This window comes from Suncus etruscus, chromosome 5 (assembly GCF_024139225.1).
Source record: "Suncus etruscus isolate mSunEtr1 chromosome 5, mSunEtr1.pri.cur, whole genome shotgun sequence".
Taxonomy (NCBI): Eukaryota; Metazoa; Chordata; class Mammalia; order Eulipotyphla; family Soricidae; genus Suncus; species Suncus etruscus.
In genome coordinates this window covers 17,761,395-17,779,025 of record NC_064852.1, presented here as the reverse complement: position 1 = coordinate 17,779,025, position 17,631 = coordinate 17,761,395, and the positions used below count along the sequence as shown (strand labels likewise).

The 17,631-nt window shown below is 51.3% G+C and overlaps 1 protein-coding gene across 1 annotated transcript in view; it reads right to left on the bottom strand.

The window, feature by feature from the left end:
• The window catches only part of GPR107 (G protein-coupled receptor 107), a 33,491-nt gene that overhangs the window by 9,569 nt on the left and 6,291 nt on the right, over window positions 1-17,631 (bottom strand). Inside the window, exons 2-10 of the mRNA XM_049774107.1 lie at window positions 11,668-11,787; window positions 10,932-10,982; window positions 10,730-10,809; window positions 8,728-8,852; window positions 7,519-7,556; window positions 6,384-6,440; window positions 1,314-1,424; window positions 832-965; window positions 14-89 (exon numbers count right to left, since the gene is read on the bottom strand). Coding sequence (XP_049630064.1) covers window positions 14-89; window positions 832-965; window positions 1,314-1,424; window positions 6,384-6,440; window positions 7,519-7,556; window positions 8,728-8,852; window positions 10,730-10,809; window positions 10,932-10,982; window positions 11,668-11,787 — 792 coding nt within the window. The remainder of the gene's footprint in view (window positions 1-13; window positions 90-831; window positions 966-1,313; window positions 1,425-6,383; window positions 6,441-7,518; window positions 7,557-8,727; window positions 8,853-10,729; window positions 10,810-10,931; window positions 10,983-11,667; window positions 11,788-17,631) is intronic.

The window sequence follows — 17,631 nt, the reverse complement described above, 5'->3', positions numbered from 1 at the left end:
CAACAGAACCTACCGCGTGGAATACCAAGGAGAGTGACTTGGTGAAAGGGAGGGCGGCCATGAGCCAGTGAATCTTGAACACGTCATTCCTACAAAAGCAGAGGGAGCAGCTCAGGTAGGGGCTCGTTAGCAGGAGGCAGAAGAGGCCACCGGGAAAACCACACAACCAGAAACTGTTTCTGCCAATGTGGCGGACCCACATTCGAAGGTGGTACTGAAGTCATGTGGGCTCCATCCTCTGAGACTAGCCCATGCAGGACAGATGAACAGGACAGACAAACAGAGCAGTCTCTGTGGCCAGATGAAAGGAAACACTGAAACTACATGGGAAGGGCACCAGGATAGGGCTAAAGTGGGAAGAGTTCCAAATGCGGAACCCTGTGCTGGGTCCAGCGCAGGCAGGGGGTGGGTGGGCAAGAAACAGCAGATCCAGACACCGGAACACCCTACCAGACACCTGTCAGCTCTAGTCCAAGACAGAAAGCACCTCAGGGTAACAACTCAGGCAAAGACTCTGCCCACCAGTTCCGACACTCCTCTCTGGGCCCACAGCTGACCAGCAGCCAAATGGAACCAAAGCCAAGCTCCACCGGACTCGGGCTTTGAGAGCCCCAGGGGTGTTGGTGAATAAGAATTTACCATTAGGGCCGGCGTGGTGGCGCTAAAGGTGCCTGTCTTGCCTTCGCTAGCCTAGGACGGACCGAGGTTTGATCCCCTGGCATCCCATATGGTCCCCCAAGCCAGGAGCAACTTCTGAGCGCATAGCCAGGAGTAACCCCTGAGCGTCACCAGGTGTGGCCCAAAAACCAAAATAAAAAAAAAAGAATTTACCGTTGCTTGCGAAGGATGTGAACCCAGATGGTGCCAGAGAGGAAAAAGAAAAAGGCCATGGAGATGTATAACTTCGGGAGAGGGATCTCGCCGGCTGACAGGAAGCTGTCCGGGTTCTTCTCTATGATCTTGATCTGAAACCCACAGGAAAAGCCAGGTCATGGAGCTGGAGCAACAGCACAGTGGGGAGGGCATTTGTCTTGCATGCAGCCAACCCAAGTTCGATCTTGGGCATCCCACAGGGTCCCCTAAGCCTGCCAGGAGTGATTCCTAAATGAAGAGCCAGGGTAACCCCTGAGCACTGCCATGGGTGTGGCCCAAAAACCAAATCAAGAAAAGACAATCCAGATCACTTTCCATCCTGTACCCTGGGCCTTTCCCCAAGGGTCTTGCTGGGAGGCATGGAGGTGACTCTGGATGACTCTGGGTCCCCCAACACCACCCCACCGCCTCATAGCCCACTGTTTCCTCAGCGTACTCACATCTAGACTGAATGAAATCTTCTTGCCACTTTGCTTGGCATGCCCGAGGCAATTATGAAAATACAGGCTGTAGAGGCCTTCCTGGGCACTGTTGGTGATGTTGAAATAAAACTGAAAATGAGAAAGAAACAAGTTCAAGGACCCTCAGGCTTGTGGCTCAGTTTTGAAATCTTAAGAAGAAACTAAAAGCGCCGCTCGAGAGAGTGAGCCCTGACCACTTGACTAAATTCTAAGTTGATCCTTTGATTGATTGATTGATTGATTGATTTATGGGGTGGGGAGGTGGGGTCCACACCTGGCAGTGCTCAAGGCTCATTCCTGGTGGACTAAGGGGACCCTATGGGGTGCTGAGGATCAAAGCCAGGTCAGCCACATACAAAGCAAGCGCCCTCTCCACTGTCCCATCACTCCAGTCCCCCAAGTAATCTTAAGAGACGTTCATTTATCCTAGGATTCCTACACCACCAGTCCACAATCTGAGCACTTTTAAGTGAACAGAAGAGCCAAATTAACCTCAAAACCAAAACCCTGGCTGAAGGGATAACATGGAGGTAGGGCATATGCCATGCATAAGGATGATGGTTCAAATCCCAGCATCCCATATGGTCCCCCGAGCCTGCCAGGAGATATTTCTGACCCAAAAAAAAAACACAAAAAAAAAAGAAAGAGGGGGCCGGGCGGTGGCGCTAAAGGTAAGGTGCCTGCCTTGCCAGCGCTAGCCTTGGACGGACCTCGGTTCGATCCCCCGGTGTCCCATATGGTCCCCCAAGCCAGGAGCAACTTCTGAGCGCATAGCCAGGAGTAACCCCTGAGCGTTACCGGGTGTGGCCCAAAAACAAAAAAAAAAAAAAAAAAAAAAAAGAAAGAAAGAAAGAGAGAGAGGGAGCTAGGGAGGAAGGGAGGAAGGGAGGAAGGGAGGGAGGGAGGGAGGGAGGGAGGGAGGGAGGAAGGAAGGAAGGAAGGAAGGAAGGAAGGAAGGAAGGAAGGAAGGAAGGAAGGAAGGAAGGAAGGAAGGAAGGAAGGAAGGAAGGAAGGAAGGAAGGAAGGAATCTACCAAGCTCAGGGAGCCTAAACAGTAACACAGAAATCACACACACACAACAAAAACAAAAACAAAAACAAAAACAAGGGGTCGAAGAGATAGCATGGAGGTAAGGCATTTGCCTCACATGTAGAACAATGGTTCGGATCCCGGCATCTGATATGGTCCCCTGAGCCAGCCAGGAGTGATTTCTGAGTGTAGAGCCAGGAGTAACCCCTGAGCACTGCCAGGTATGACCCAAAAAAACAAAAACAAAAAAAAACCCAAAAAACAAACCCTACATTCCCCCCCCCCCTTCCCCACACAGCCCAGACCCTCTGATGAGCATTACCAGGGGACTCTCCCACACAGCTCCCCATTGTGGGCATTTTGTGCATACAGCTAACCAGAAACAGTTACTGGTCTCTAGCACAGAGGGGAGGGCATTTGCCTTGCACATAGCTGACCCAGGTTCCATCCCTGGAACTTGACAGGGTCCCACCAAGCCCACTCCAAGTAATCTCTGAGAGCAGAGCCAGGAGCAATGCCTGAGCACCACCAAGTGTGGCCCAAAATCAAACAAAAATTTAAAAAGGTAAAGGGGTTCACCTGACACTTGACAAGGTAAAGGTCCTGGATGGGGTAGTGGCTCTAGAGGGAAGAGGTGCAAACTTTGTACATGGGGGACCAGGTTCCATCCCCAACACCACAGCCTCCTGGCACCAACTGGGGTGGGTGCCCCCCAAAACAGGTAAGGACCACTATTCCCTATCAAAATCTGGGCTTGGACCTTAGACAACAAGGAAAACATCTTCAAGCAAACACTGTACTCAGCTTTCATCTGAAATTCACACGGAGACACATACACATATTGTTCTGTATTAATATGACACGTATCAGATCACAGACTGACTTTTGGTCAGCTCTAGAAAAGAGTCTACTCTATCTCTGGAATTGATTGCTTAGAGTGACTGACATAATATATAATGGTCAACTAGAATGGAAAGCAAAAAAAAATGATAATGAGCTAGAGCGATAGCACAGCAGGGAGGGTGTTTGCCTTGTGCATGGGGGACTCAAGTTCCAAGCATCCCATATGCCCCCTTGACCACCACCAGGAGTAATTTTTTTGCTTTAGTTTTGTTTTTGGGTCACACCCAGCAGCGTTTAGGGGTTCTTCCTGGCTCTACGCTCAGAAATCACTCCTGGCAGGCTCAGGGGACCATATGGGATGCCGGGATTCGAACCACCGTCCTTCTGCATGCAAGGCAAAATCCTTACCTCCACGCTATCTCTCCGGCCCCAGGAGTGGCCCAAAAACCAAAAAAAAAAATAAAAGAAGAAGAATAACACCTGAGCGTCATTGGTATGGCTCCCCCTCAAAAAAAAAAAAGAAAGAAAAATGACTTCACAGTCCCAGAATCAACTGCAGAGACATTCCCCATGAGGGGCTACTTTATGGGTAGGAGGGGACATAAAGGGCACCTCAATTTCTGGGGTGACATGGTTGTGTTGGTGGTGCCAAAAGAAAATCACAGGGCCGGAGAGATAGCATGGAGGTAAGGCATTTGCCTTGCATGCAGAAGTACAGTAGTTTGAATCCCAGCAACCCATATGGTCCCACGAGCCTGCCAGGAGTGATTTCTTTTTTTTTTTTTTTTTTTTTTTTTTTTTTGGTTTTTGGGCCACACCCAGCGGTGCTCAGGGGTTACTCCTGGCTGTCTGCTCAGAAATAGCTCCTGGCAGGCACGGGGGACCATATGGGACACCGGGATTCGAACCAACCACCTTTGGTCCTGGATCGGCTGCTTGCAAGGCAAACGCCGCTGTGCTATCTCTCCGGGCCCCAGGAGTGATTTCTGAGCATAGAGACAGGAGTAACCCCTGAGAGATGCCAGGTGTGAACCCCCCCCCAAGAAAAAAAAACAAAGGAAAATCACAAAGTAGCTGATTTATAATTATTCATAAACAACAGATTGCAATGCTCTTCTGCATGGACACAATGAAAAAGAACAACAGGGGCCGGAGAGATAGCATGGAGGTAAAGCGTTTGCCTTTCATGCAGAAGGTCATCGGTTCGAATCCCGGCGTCCCATATGGTCCCCCATGCTTGCCAGGAGCAATTTCTGAGCATGGAGCCAGGAATAACCCCTGAGCACTGCCGGGTGTCACCCAAAAACCACAAAAAAAAAAAAAAAAAAAAAAAAAAGAAAAAGAACAACAAAGGGCCGGAAGGATAGCATGGAAGTAAGGCATTTGCCTTGCATGCAGAAGGACGGTGGTTCAAATCCCGGCATCCCATGTGGTCCCTGAGCCTGCTAGGAGCTATTTCTGAGTGTAAAGCCAGGAGTAACCCCTGAGCACTGCTGGGTGTGATCCAAAAACCAAAACCAAAACAAAACAAAAGAACAACAGAAAAGCTAATTGGGACATAGAGATGAAAATACAAGACTAAAAGAAGGCAGATTCAGGCTGGAGCTATAGCAGGTACAACGTTTGCCTTGTATGCAGTCAACCCAGGTTCGATCCTCAGCATATCATAGGGGCCCCTGAGCACCACCAAAAGTGATTCCTAAGTGCAGAGCCAGGAGTAACCCCTGAACACCACTGGGAGTGGCCCCAAAAGAAAAACAAACAAAAATAGCAAAATGACTTCAGACAATCCCTCTTCCAGTTGAGGAAACAAAACCAGTTTCTGCAGGGAACTCCACAGGGAGCAGAATCTGGCTGGCAGCATCAGTCCTGGGCACAGGGCCCAGAAGAAGTAATGGCTCGGGGACTCAGTGCATGGTAAGGCCACTCATGCATATCCAGACCAACCAGGGTAAAGGTCTCCTGCCCACAGCCACAGAGGGCACATGGGGAAGGAATCTCCGACCAGAGACGGATATGGAAGGGAGCTGAGGAAGAACACACTGTGGGCCAGGGGCTTCTGTGCCAGGAGGAAGCAATCTCACCAGGTGGGATCTGGAAGAATAGCTTTCCTGACAGTGGGGCTAGCCAGCAGAGCACAGCTTGCGACTTGGCTATTTCTAGAAGCAGCATATGGTGGCTGGGCCCCAGGAAAGACCACTGCTGAGGACTTCCATTAACATGGTCACTTCTCAACACCCACGGGTACTGCACACATGCCAAGAAGGGCAGAGAGATAGGTAGAGTGTGAGCGTGTGTATGTGACCATCCCAGGGGTCTCTGAGCAACACTGGGCATTCCCTCCTACCCCAAAAAACACCAAAAAATAATTCAGAATAATAAAATGGCATTATCAGAATAATCACGGAAGTGCTCTTAGAGAAGGCTGTGTTCCCTTCATCTCTGAGAGAGGCAGCAAGGGAGAGGGAGCAGGTTGTGAGGTACCTGGGAGAACTAGCCTGGAGGGGCTGGAGCAATAGCACAGCAGGGCATGAGGTCAATCTGGGTTTGATCCCAGCATGCCATATGGACCCCAAGACCATGAGGAGCAATCTCTCAGTACAGAGCCAGGAGGAACCCACGAACATCTGTCTGTGCCCCTGGATTGGAATCTGGGTCTTGGTTTCTTGGTTTCTGTTTCACTGTTCTGTTGTATGCGTGTTGGGGGGGTGGGGTTCAGTCACGCCTAGTGGTGCTCAGAGGTTATTCTGTGCTCTGTACTCCAGGTACTATATGGGGTGCAGGGATTGAAACAGGTCCACACCTGAAGTGCCACATGCAAGGTGAGTGCCTGGCCCCTTGTTTGGGCTTTGTTTTGGCTGGAACCAGTTAGAAGGTACAGTCTACTATGGGTACAGTGCTCAGATGCCCATGAAATGCCAGGGATGGAACCTGAATTCTATGCTCTCGCCCGTTCATCTGTTGGTTCTTCAAACTTCCAATCTGAGGTGTGAAGCTAAACAATAGCCAGTCACCAGTTGGCGTGCAATGGAGCTTCCAATGAAGAAACAGGGTTCCAAGCCCAGTACCTCCAATAAAGCATGGACATAACACTTGCCCAAATGACCACTGGGTGGAAACTTCCCGGTCCCAGGGAGAAACCTGTGACACTGTCCTGGATGGATGAAAGCTCATACCTGGAATGACAGCATCCCGTCACTATTGAACACAGACAGATTTCTCTTCTCTGTCACCTGCAAAGACAGAAATACCAGGTCAGGGGCCTGGAGAAATAGCACAGCGGCGTTTGCCTTGCAAGCAGCTGATCTAGGACCAAAGGTGGTTGATTCGAATCCCGGTGTCCCATATGGTCCCCCGTGCCTGCCAGGAGCTATTTCTGAGCAGACAGCCAGGAGTAACCCCTGAGCACCGCCGGGTGTGGCCCAAAAACCAAAAAAAGAAAAATACCAGGTCCGGGGGGTCAGGATGAATTGGGGTATCAGGGCAAGGCGGGGTGTCAAGAGTGGGCTGAGCAGGAAAAGCACACTAGTGGGAAGAGCACACCCTAAATATTTGTAGGGGTTTTGTTTTGTTTTTGTTTGTTTGGTTTTGGGTCACACCCAGCAGTGCTCAGGGGTTACTCTTGGCCCTATGATCAGAAATCACTCTTGGCAGGCTTGGGGGCTGGGATACGAACCACCGTTCTTCTGCATGCAAGGCAAATGCCTTACTTCCATGCTATCTCTTCGGCCCCTTTGTTTTGTTTTATATTTTTGTTTTTGTTGGCTTTTGAGCCACACCTGGTGGTGCTCAGGGCTTACTCCTGACTTTGCGTTCAGAAATAACTCCCGGCAGGCTTGGGGGACCATATGGGATGCCGGTGATTAAACCTGGGTTTGCTTCGTGCAAGGCAAATGGCCTCCCTGCTGTGCAATCACTTCAGCTCCTAAACCCTGTGATCCCCACTCAACCTCCACATCTCCAGGAAACAACTTGCCACCTTTATTTTTTGTTTTGTTTTTTGGACCACATCTGGTGGTGCTCAGTGCTTACTCCTAGCTCTGAGCTCAGGCCTTACTCCTTGCAGTGCTCAGAGGACCCATGGAGCACTGGAGATAGAACCCAAGTCGATAGAGTACAAGGCAAACGCCCTCCCCACTGTCCTATCGCTCAGGCCCATCAGTACCATTCTGAAATTATTTCAGGGTCTATACTGTCTCTCCTAACAGGAAGGAGAGCCACAGGAATGATCCAAGACAAACAATCAGATACAGACACACCCACTTACACATATGCCAATGACACCAAAGCCACATAGTGGCCAACTCTCACCTTGGCATCTTCTATACTTCGTTTAACCTTTTCGCTGTCTGGAAGTAAAAAGATTACAAGCATTACTACTGCAAGATGCAGTCTAGAACTAGACCACAAAATTCTTCCTTTCCTGAGCTTGAGCTTGTCCAGTATCAGATTATCAAAAGCTGAGACCACATGCTATCCTGTGGCTGCCTGACCCACAAAACCATGGGGAGCCGCAGATCACAGAGCAGGAACTGGGGAGAAGGGGGCATCTGACCGACAGTCTTTCCGGGAATAAAGCAGCACGTTTCAGAATCAAAAGGAAAATGACGGGGAGCAAGACAATACAGCATAGAGGTGCCTGCCTTGCATGTAGCTGACCCAAGCTTGATTCCAAGCGCTCCATAGGCTCCCCTTCCGGCAGTTGCACCAGGAATGATCCCTACGCATTAGCCAGGACTCAGCCCTGAACACTACTGGGTGTCTAGAGACAAAAACAGGCAGGGGAGCTAAGACCAAGGCAGCAGAACTGCTAACAACAGCATCCATCTCTGCACAGGGAAAGGCAGGCGGCAGCTGCCAATTTCATGGGATGTGTGAAGGGCATTGAACAGATCCAAGTCAGTGGGGGTGCCTAGAGACCATCACAGCTGCAAATTGAATATTCCAGACCAGAGAAGCCAGCTTGGTGGGAATAGGAATCGGTGCAAGTCTACCACTGGGAATCAGAGGAACAAGAGCTTTCAAACAGCATCTCATGGGCCCCATCTGCCCTTACAAGGAGAGAGAAAACATAACTCTTGCAGAACCTCCCAAACCAAGCACCTCAAAGATCATGGTTGGTTGGGTGGTTTTCTCCACTTTAGTTTTTAGGTCATACCCAGTCATGCTCAAGGCTTCCTCCTGGCTCTGCTTTCAGGCATCATTTATGGTGGAGCTCAGGGACCCTATGGAATGCCAACGATGGAACCAGGATCTGCCGCACACAAAGCCAGTGCCCTGCCCTGTTTTTGTTTGGGGGCCACATCTAAAAGTGCTCAAGGGTTACTCTTGGCTCTGCACTCAGTGGTCATTCCTGGTAGTACTTGGAGGACCCTATGGAATATCAGGGATCGAACCCAGGTCAGGTATGTGTAAAGCCAGCACCTTCCCTGCTGTGCTATCACTCCAGCTCCAGACCATGTTTGCTTTGACAGAAGAACCAAAAAAGACCCACAGCAGCACAGGACCTCCTCAGTTTACCTGTTTTTTGCTGTGTCTGGTTGCCCACTGCGGGCTCCGGGCTCTGACCCAGCACTCTGTCATCCTTGCTCATGAGGATCTCGGGCAGCAGGGTCCCAGCTCCGGGTGGAGATCTTACTGTTACTCTAGGTGCAAATCAGAAGGAGGGAAGGAAGTTCACAGGCACATTCAGGGCCACGCAAAGGGTTAATTTTAAGCAAGAGGACTGAGGTGTGGCACCATCAGCTCCATCCTAACTGGGCTAGTCGAGCCTCTGTACTTCCCAGAGACTAGACAAGACCCTGGAGAGGACCCTGGGGGCCATGCACCCAAGATCTCAGCTACCACACGAGAGAGCTGGGACTCCCCCCTCACCAGTGTCCTTCATGTGCCCAAGGGAACTGGATCATGAGGGAAGCAATGTGGCTGCAGCCCAGCGAATGCCTCTGTCTACTCCTCTCCCCACCTGTTTGGTTTAGTTTTGGTTTTGAGTTTTTTTGGATTACACCTGGTGAGGCTCAGTGGTTATTCCAGGCTCTATGTTCAAAAAATACTCCTATCAGCCTCAGGGGACCTTATGGGATGCCGGAGATCCAACTCAGGTCAGCCACATGCAAGGCAAATGCCCTCTGCTGGCCATGGTTCTGGCCCAACCCCTCTCCTTTCTTACAGCCCCAGTCCTCATTCTCGATTTAGAGAAGGCTGTTTACGTGTGAGTGAACATTGGGGTGGGAAGTCCACTGAGCAGTGCTCCCTCCCTGCCCTCCTGGGCCTGTGGACACCTGGGGAGCCACAGAGGTGCATGGAACATGGGGGGCTGGGTGGAGCCTGTGAGCTCTGATAACCTCGGGCTAAAATCTGGATGGCACAGGTAGACAAGGTTTGGGTCAATCTTGGTGCAGCTTTCCAGAGTTTGCTGCACCCTAGACATAGCCACAGTGTTGTTTGTGCTGGTTAATACAGGGAGGTGAGAGGGGCTGGGATCTGTGACTGTGTCAGGATCCTACAACACTGTTGAATCTCTTGGTCTTTTATCTGTGATCTGTCGGAGACTTGTCGCCTCCAATCTACCCTCGGGGACTACAGTCTGACCAAATCTTTGCGCAGAAAGCTTAAGAGCTCAATGAAGTACAAGCGTGCTGGGCACCCAAGTCCGGCAGGAAACACCTTGGGGTGCATGACTGAGCACCTACACTGTTCCACATGTCCACCACCAGTTTGAGGCAGGGGACTGCCACGCCCAAGGCTCCACCTGGTCCCAAGTCTGGGTGGTCTTAGACACAGGCCACAGCTGGGAGCGAATCCGGCAGGGCCCAGCTCCCATACCACTGGCAATGCCCAGTGCCTGACACTGGGCCTCTAGAACACTGGGTGCATCTGTAGTATCTGTGGTAACACCATGCAGGAGTCGTAGCATCGCTATTCTGTGGTATCACCATGCAGGAGTGACAGCATCGCTATATGGTATCACTGTGAGGGATCTTTGGGTTATGATGCCATGTGGCATCTATGGCATCACTGTCTGGAATCTGTAGTATTACCATATAGATTCTGTGATTATCACTGTGTGGGAGCTGTGTACTGCTTATGAGGGGAATTGATGGTATTGCCATGAGAGATTCATGGCATTGCTATATTGGATCTGAGGCAAGATCTGTGTTACTGCTGTGCAGAATCTGTGATATCGCCGTGTGGCATCACTGGGTTGGATCTGTCTGAGACGGATCTGTGGCACTGCCGTGTGGTGTCTGTGGTATTGCTGTTCTTTTCCTGCACTCACCTAGACACTCCATGCACTTGGGTCTTCTAGCTCCCTGACTTACTGAATCTGGGACTTATACCTGGTACCCAGGAGGTCACTTCCAGCAGTGCTCACACAGTGTGAGCGTGAGGGAGAGGTTAACCTGGGTCCTCCACACAAAAGCCGATGCTCCAGGCCTCATCATGGTTCTCACCATCTGTGGCAGATAGTGTGTCCCAGTCCCCACCCCCACAACCCCTGTGGCTACATCATAGTCCTTACACGCTTCTGGGGAAATTGAGGATGAGCCGGGTGTCCGAGGTGACCGGCTTCTTGAGGGCGCAGAAATTCATGTCTTCATCCTAGAAAGGAGGGAACACAAACAATCTACAGGGCCTGGCACCAATCAGGACCTTCCCACAGGAACCCACCACTGAAAGCCCCTTGAAAGTCCCCGTAGTAGAAAGAGGCAGGGGCTGCTCACCAGGTACGAGGAAAAGCCATCATTCTTCGTTCGGTCCAGACTAAACCCCACCTAAACAGGGTGAGAGGGGGAGAAGTCTCCACAAGGAACTCTGGTCTCCAAAACCCATAATCTTGCCCAAAGAGCAGGACTAGAGTCTTGTTTGTTTCTGGGGGCCACACCTAGCAATGTTCAGGGGTAATTCCTAACTCAGTATTAAGAGTACGATGGGGGGGCAAACAGATAGCACAGCGGTAAGGCTTGCCTTAGACACAGAAGGATGGTGGTTCGAATCCCAGCATCCCATATGGTCCCCTGAGCCTGCCGGGAGCGATTTCTGAGCATAGAGCCAGGAGTAACCCCTGAGCGCTGCCGGGAGTGAACCAAAAACCAAAAAAAAAAAAAAAAAAAGAGTACCAGGGATGCGAAGGAGGCCAGCACCAGAAATCCCTGAATCTCTCCTGCCAGAAACAGATTCCTGAATCTGGTCTCTGTTCTCTTTTTCTCTCAGTTTTTCTAAGTCATTAATCAATAAAAATGAATCTTTAGGGGCCAGAGCAATAGTTCAGCAGGGAGGGCATTTGCCTTGCATGCGGGCTGACTTTCACCACTATGCCAGCTCCTAGCCTCACGCTGGCCTGTGACTGAAATCCCCTGCAGCCTACTGCCCACTTCCCGCTGTCGTCCTTGACCCCCTGTGATCCCATGCCTGGGCTGATCTGAAGTTCCTGAGCCACAGCTGAGAGGGCACACTTACCTCATCACTCTCCGAGGTGGCTTCAGGGTTGCTCACCGAAATGCCGCTAACATTGACCACCATGCTGCCCTCCGAGAAGAACCCAAATGTGTTCAGATGGACCTTGTGCCTCACATCGCCCTAAAGAGATTGGCAGGAAAACAGGTGACATGGAGATAGACGGCAGCCTGAGGAGACCTGGCAAGGGACTGGGTCCCTGAGCACCTCCAGGAATGATGCTTGAGCACTCCAAGAGTGAGCTCTGAGCAAGCTGAAAAAGACAGGAGTAAGTTCTGAGCACCACCCAGGCCTAAGCTCTACCATAGCCAGAAGTAAGGAGTGGGAGTAAGGAGTAAGCCCTAAGCCTAGCCCAGCCCTCCCCACTTCCTCACAAAAAAAAACAATGAAACCAATAGAAACCCAGATGGGTCATCATGAAGCATGAAAGAAGCACCAAGAGTGTGTGTGAAAGGGTCCTGGGCAGATGTGGTAGCCAGAGGGCACAGCATCCCCAGAAGAAACTACACAGCACTCCTTCCTCCGTCTCTCATCATGCCCTGCACAGAGAAGGCCTTTAGTCTATCTGCCCCAACCCTGCCACACAGAAGACACACCTTTGTAAATTCTAAGCAATACTTCAGAACATTTCATGTGCGCCTAAAAACTTAGGCAGATTTGAAGGATTTTCTGGAAGCAAAAAGAATCCCAAGGGGCCAGAGCATACACAGCAGGTAGGGCACTTGCCTTGCATGTGGCAGATCCAGGGTCGACCCCAGCATCCCCATAGGGCCCCTGAGCCCCGCCAGGAGTGATTCCTGAGTGCAGTGCCAGGTGTCAGCCCTGAGCTTTGCCCTAAGTTTCCCCCAAAATAAAAAACAAGGAGTTAATTTGATAGTACAGTGGGCAGGGTGTTTGCCTAGCATGTGGCCAACCTGGGTTTGGCCCCTGGCATCCCATATGGTCCCCCGAGCCCACCAGGAGTGATTCCTGAGCACGGGATCAGAAGTAAAACTTGAGCACTGTGCTGTGGGGCTCAAAAAAACCAAAAACATACAGCAAACAAAAGGAATTCTGAAGCTAGATCAGGATTTTGTTTGTTTGTTTGTTTTGGGAGGCCAAGCCCAGTGGTCCTCAGGCCTTACTCATGGCTCTGTGCTCAAGAATCCCTGCTGACATATTCAGAGGAGAAACAGGCCCTTTGAGACAAAATCAAACTTCCCACATGGGCAAATGCAGGTCAAACTTTTGACTTGTCTCTGTGGTGGGATCCAATCTCAGTGAAGGCAATAATACATTTTAAAGTCAGTGGAACATGGGGATCAGTATTTTCCCAAGGAATGTCACAGGAGCCAGAGACAAAGTGCAGGATGGAGGTGCTGGCCTGGCAGGCAGCCACCCCCATTCAAGCCATAACATGGCACATGGTCAGTCCCCTGGGCACAGCCAGGTGTGGCTGAGCAGGACAGCAGGAGTCTAGCATATGTGGACCCTAGCACCAATGCATTTCACTCTCTGGATGTGTGCTCTCAGTGTGTGCTCCCTACTTTGTCTCTCTCCCTCCCACACATGGTCTCCTTTGAATCCAGGTCCTCCCTCACAGGAATGATTTTATCACACACACAAGCAAACATGCACTGGCATAAACTTTATGGCTGGAAGCAGCACCCATTGCTTCAAGATGCAGCATCCTTTGTGGCCCTGTTTCTCGGAGGCAACACAGTGCTGAGGGTCACAGCTAAGGAGCTGAGGGGGCCCCACAAGAAGCCGAGGAAGGAATAAAGCAATGGGATTTCTGAGTCCTGCCCCAGGCCTGCTCTGCTCTTCCTTTACCCTGATTGGTCCAGACACAAGCCAGAAACTCTCACTGTGGCCAGGAGCCTGGGCCCCATGTGGACAGAACAGCCAGCAGAGCCCTTCTGAGGATGTAAGGTCCTACAGCCTGGCTCCTTGTCATCGCAGGAACATGCACCAAGACATTCTTCTCCAGGTTCTGCTGACTGGCGCCTGGTCAACTTTGTGTGCCAACCAGCCTCTCAGAAATGCACGGTCCCCCAAGAACTCTAAGGATACAGACAACACGCAATCCCACCTCTACATGCCATAAGCACTTCCTGGCCCTTCACCTGAGCACAGCCAGTTCTAGCCCTGCTCCCTGCCCTGGACTGAGATCTTGCCTTGGGCTCCATGTCAGCAGTGTAAGACGCTGCTGTGGCCTCCAGTTCAAGGGTGAAAGGGTCAGGAAGCAGGGTGGCCCCGGCTTCTCTCCTACTGAGGTCTCAGTTCTGTGCCCCACTTTCCTGTGGCCCCAGAGAACTCCCCAAACTTCAACTGGGGTCCTGAGACAGCACCTGCTTATTGGCTTCCTACTTCCTTCGGGACATGTCTGCCTACCCCAAACCAACTCTGCCAGGAACAATGCTGTGGGTTCAATTGGTTTGGGGCCCTGCAGTGCTGGTGGCCTTTTGGTTCCCCCTGACCCTGCAGTGCTGGGCTGTGCACCTTCAGCCCACAGAGCTACCTATAAAGCCCCCAGAAAAAATTTTAAAAATCATACAAGGGGGAGGGGCAGAGCAATAGCACAGCAGGGAGGGGGATTTGCCTTGCATAAGGCAGAACTGGGTTTGATCTCCAGCATCCTGTAGGGTTCCCCAAGCCTGCCAGGCATGATTTTTGAGCACAGAGCAGGAATAACCCCTGAAAACTACCAGGTGTAAAGGACCACCCAAAAAGAGGCCAGTAAAGGGATTCGAGCATAGCACAGCGAGTAGGGCATTTGCGTTGCACGTGGCCAACATGGGTTGGATCCCAAGCATCCCATTATAGTCCTCCACACCTGCCAAGAGCAATTTCTGAGAGCCGAGCCAGGAGTAACCCTTGAGTGCCACCAGATGTGATCCAAAAACAAAACAAAACCAAAAAAGGCCAGAGGGGGCAGAGCAATAGCGCAGTCATAGGTCATTTGCCTTGCATGCAGCTGATCCAGAACAGACCTCAGTTTGATCCCCCGGCATCCTATATGATCCCCAAAACCAGGAATAATTTCTGAGCACATAGCCAGGAGTAACTCCTGAGCATCACTAGGTGTGACACCCCCCCCCAAAAAAAAAGGCCAGAGAAGTCAAGTCCTCTGTGCCAAGGCATTAGGTACTGGAGACCTGAGGGTCTCACACACCAGCAGTGTGACAGAAAGGGATTTGCTCCTGCTGCTGTCCCCTCCCCTTCCCTCCCTCTGCTCTCCTCTCCCCTCTCATCCATTCTCATCCATTTTCTTCTACCCCCTTTTCCCTCCACTTTCCCATCCTCTCTCCCCTCTGTACTTCATCCCCTCTCCCTAACTCTCCCCTCCCCTCTTCAGTCCTAGGCTGGCACAGCAGTGAACAGAACCCAAGCCATGCCCTCCATGACACTGGTTGTGTAAACAAGCTGAGCCCAGCAAACCAGACACCCTAGAGGTCTAAAGCAGTGAGGTCCTCAAGTGGGAAATACTGACCCCCAGGGGCCCTGGAGGGACTCAGGGCAAGAGTGCTTCAGGAGCAATGGGAAAGGGGACCACCTATTGGTTTGCTTAGAGAAGGTGCAATTTCCAGGAGGTGCTCGGGGGTTGTTTTTTTTTTTAATCCTGAAAAGGGAGCAGCCAGGAGGATCCGTGTGGGATCAGCGTGGGATCATAGAGAATATGGAGAATTGGGTGATGGAGGTCAGGATGGTAACACAGGGACAGGGACAGACACAGCACACACACACACACACACACACACACACACACACACACACGATACACAGCTGAGTGCTTGGCAAGGCTGTGAGGCAGCTGAAGCACACTGAACTGGTATGCTTGGGAGGAGCACTGTCAGAAATACTGGGTCACAACAGCTGGACTTGGGGAGCACTGTCAGAAGTCTAGCCTTGACAGCTAGACTTAGGAGCACTGTCGGGGATACTGGTCTCAGTAGCTAGACCTTCAGAGCAAGAGCATCTCCATTTCCATCTGGAGTATGTCAGTGAGGTGAGTATGGAAGGAACCGAGCTGCTAAGCCATGTAAGCTATGGCTCATCTCAGGAGCTCCCTGCACCTGACTGCAGGATTCTCAGCGGAAGTGGGGTATCCTTCCATTCCAATCTTTGAGACAGCAGCTGCTGGGCTTCTAATCATTGGCTGAGTCGATGGCACTCAAATATTTCTGGAGAATAATGGCCTGAGACACGCTACAAAAGCACATGCTTTGCAGGCAGGACCAATTCAATCCCTGCACCATGTAGTGCCCTGAGCACCCCTGGGAGCACTGCCAGGGCCCAGAACCAGGTGTATGTAGCTTCCCAGCACTGCTGGATGTGACTCCAGAGACAAGTGTACACACACACACACACACACACACACACACACACACACACACACACACTTAAGATTACCATCAGAGCCTTGCAGTCCTTGCTTGTGGCACTGGCCTGACCCTGGGTTCCGTGCCAGGGGCTGTCGTGTAACTTTAATGCCCTCTGTTCTTGTGGCAAGGGCACCTTGTGCAGGACAAGATGCAGACACAACCCAGAAGGGAAACGACAGCCAGGCACCATGCGGGTCCAGAGCTGGGACCAGGCTGAGTCCCAGCTGGAGCTGAACCAACACTGCGGTCTCCTACCTTAACCGTCGATGCCACATTGCGTTCACACAAGACAAGGGAGTCACAGAGCCGACCACCAGGAAAGGTGCACAAAGGAAACTGAAACAGGCTCCGAAGTCTAGCAGGGAGCTCCAGTCCAGGGGCGGAAAAGGGAGAAGCTGCAGCTCCATCATGCGGTACGGCCTGGCCAGAAACCCTGCCGAGGGGCTGGAGCTGGATACAGGTGGGTATCGGGGAGGAACGTGCCTTGAAATACAATACAGAAGGCACTTGCCCTGCAGAAAGCCAGCCTAGACCCACGCAGGGTTCCCTCAACCCCATAAGGAGTGACCCCTGAACAGAGTCAGGAGTCAGCCCTGAGCTGCTTGGTGTGCCCACAAACCAAAAGAGGAAACAAAAAGTGTTTGTCAGGGTCGGCCTTAGTTTCTACCAAAAGGGGAAGGAGACTGAACCCTGCCTTTCTGCACACACAGGGACCCTTAAAAAAGCACCCATGGAGGGCCCAGAGAGATAGCATAGCGGCGTTTGCCTTGCAAGCAGCCGATCCAGGACCAAAGGTGGTTGGTTCGAATCCCGGTGTCCCATATGGTCCCCCGTGCCTGCCAGGAGCTATTTCTGAGCAGACAGCCAGGAGTAACCCCTGAGCAACGCCAGGTGTGGCCCAAAAACAAAAACAAAAAAAAAAAAAAAAAAGCACCCATGGAGTTCATCTCCTGCTTCTCTCGCCTCAGAGCGAGTCCACAGCAAGTCACAGGGGAACGGAAGCCCCAACCTCAACCCCCCACCTGACAGGAAGCTGCAGGGGAGAGAAAAGCGAGAAAGGACACAACAGGAGAGACAGAAAACAACAGGACAGAGGACTCTCATTTTGCTGGATGCTGGCTGGAGTTCAATCCTTGACACTACAAATGGTGCCCCAAGCCCTACCCTGAGAACAGAGCCATGAGTTAGTCCTGAGCACAGCTGGGTGTTAGGTTCAAGTTGACGTCAGGCGCTGGGAGTCAAAGACCACCTCCGATAAAGCAAGGTGCAAAAGGGTGTTTATTTGGTTAACCAAGGTCCAAGCCTCATCCCACTAGGGGATTCTCGGCAAGGACCCCGAGTCCAATCTTCAAGCAGTTTATATAGAAATCACAAGCAGTAACAGTATAATGGTTTCATTGTTTAAATGTCTTAATTAATCACTAATCTCTTTGGTTGTCTAGGGATATTCCTGGTTGTCGGGGAGGATATCTGATACAGAAGCTGGTTGTCTCGGGGATATTCTGACTTTAGACCCTGGCTTTCAAGGGTTACTCTGATTCAAACCTTTGGTTGTTAAGGGAGTCTTTCCAAGCTCACTCAATTCCTACTTCCTTATTCCTGG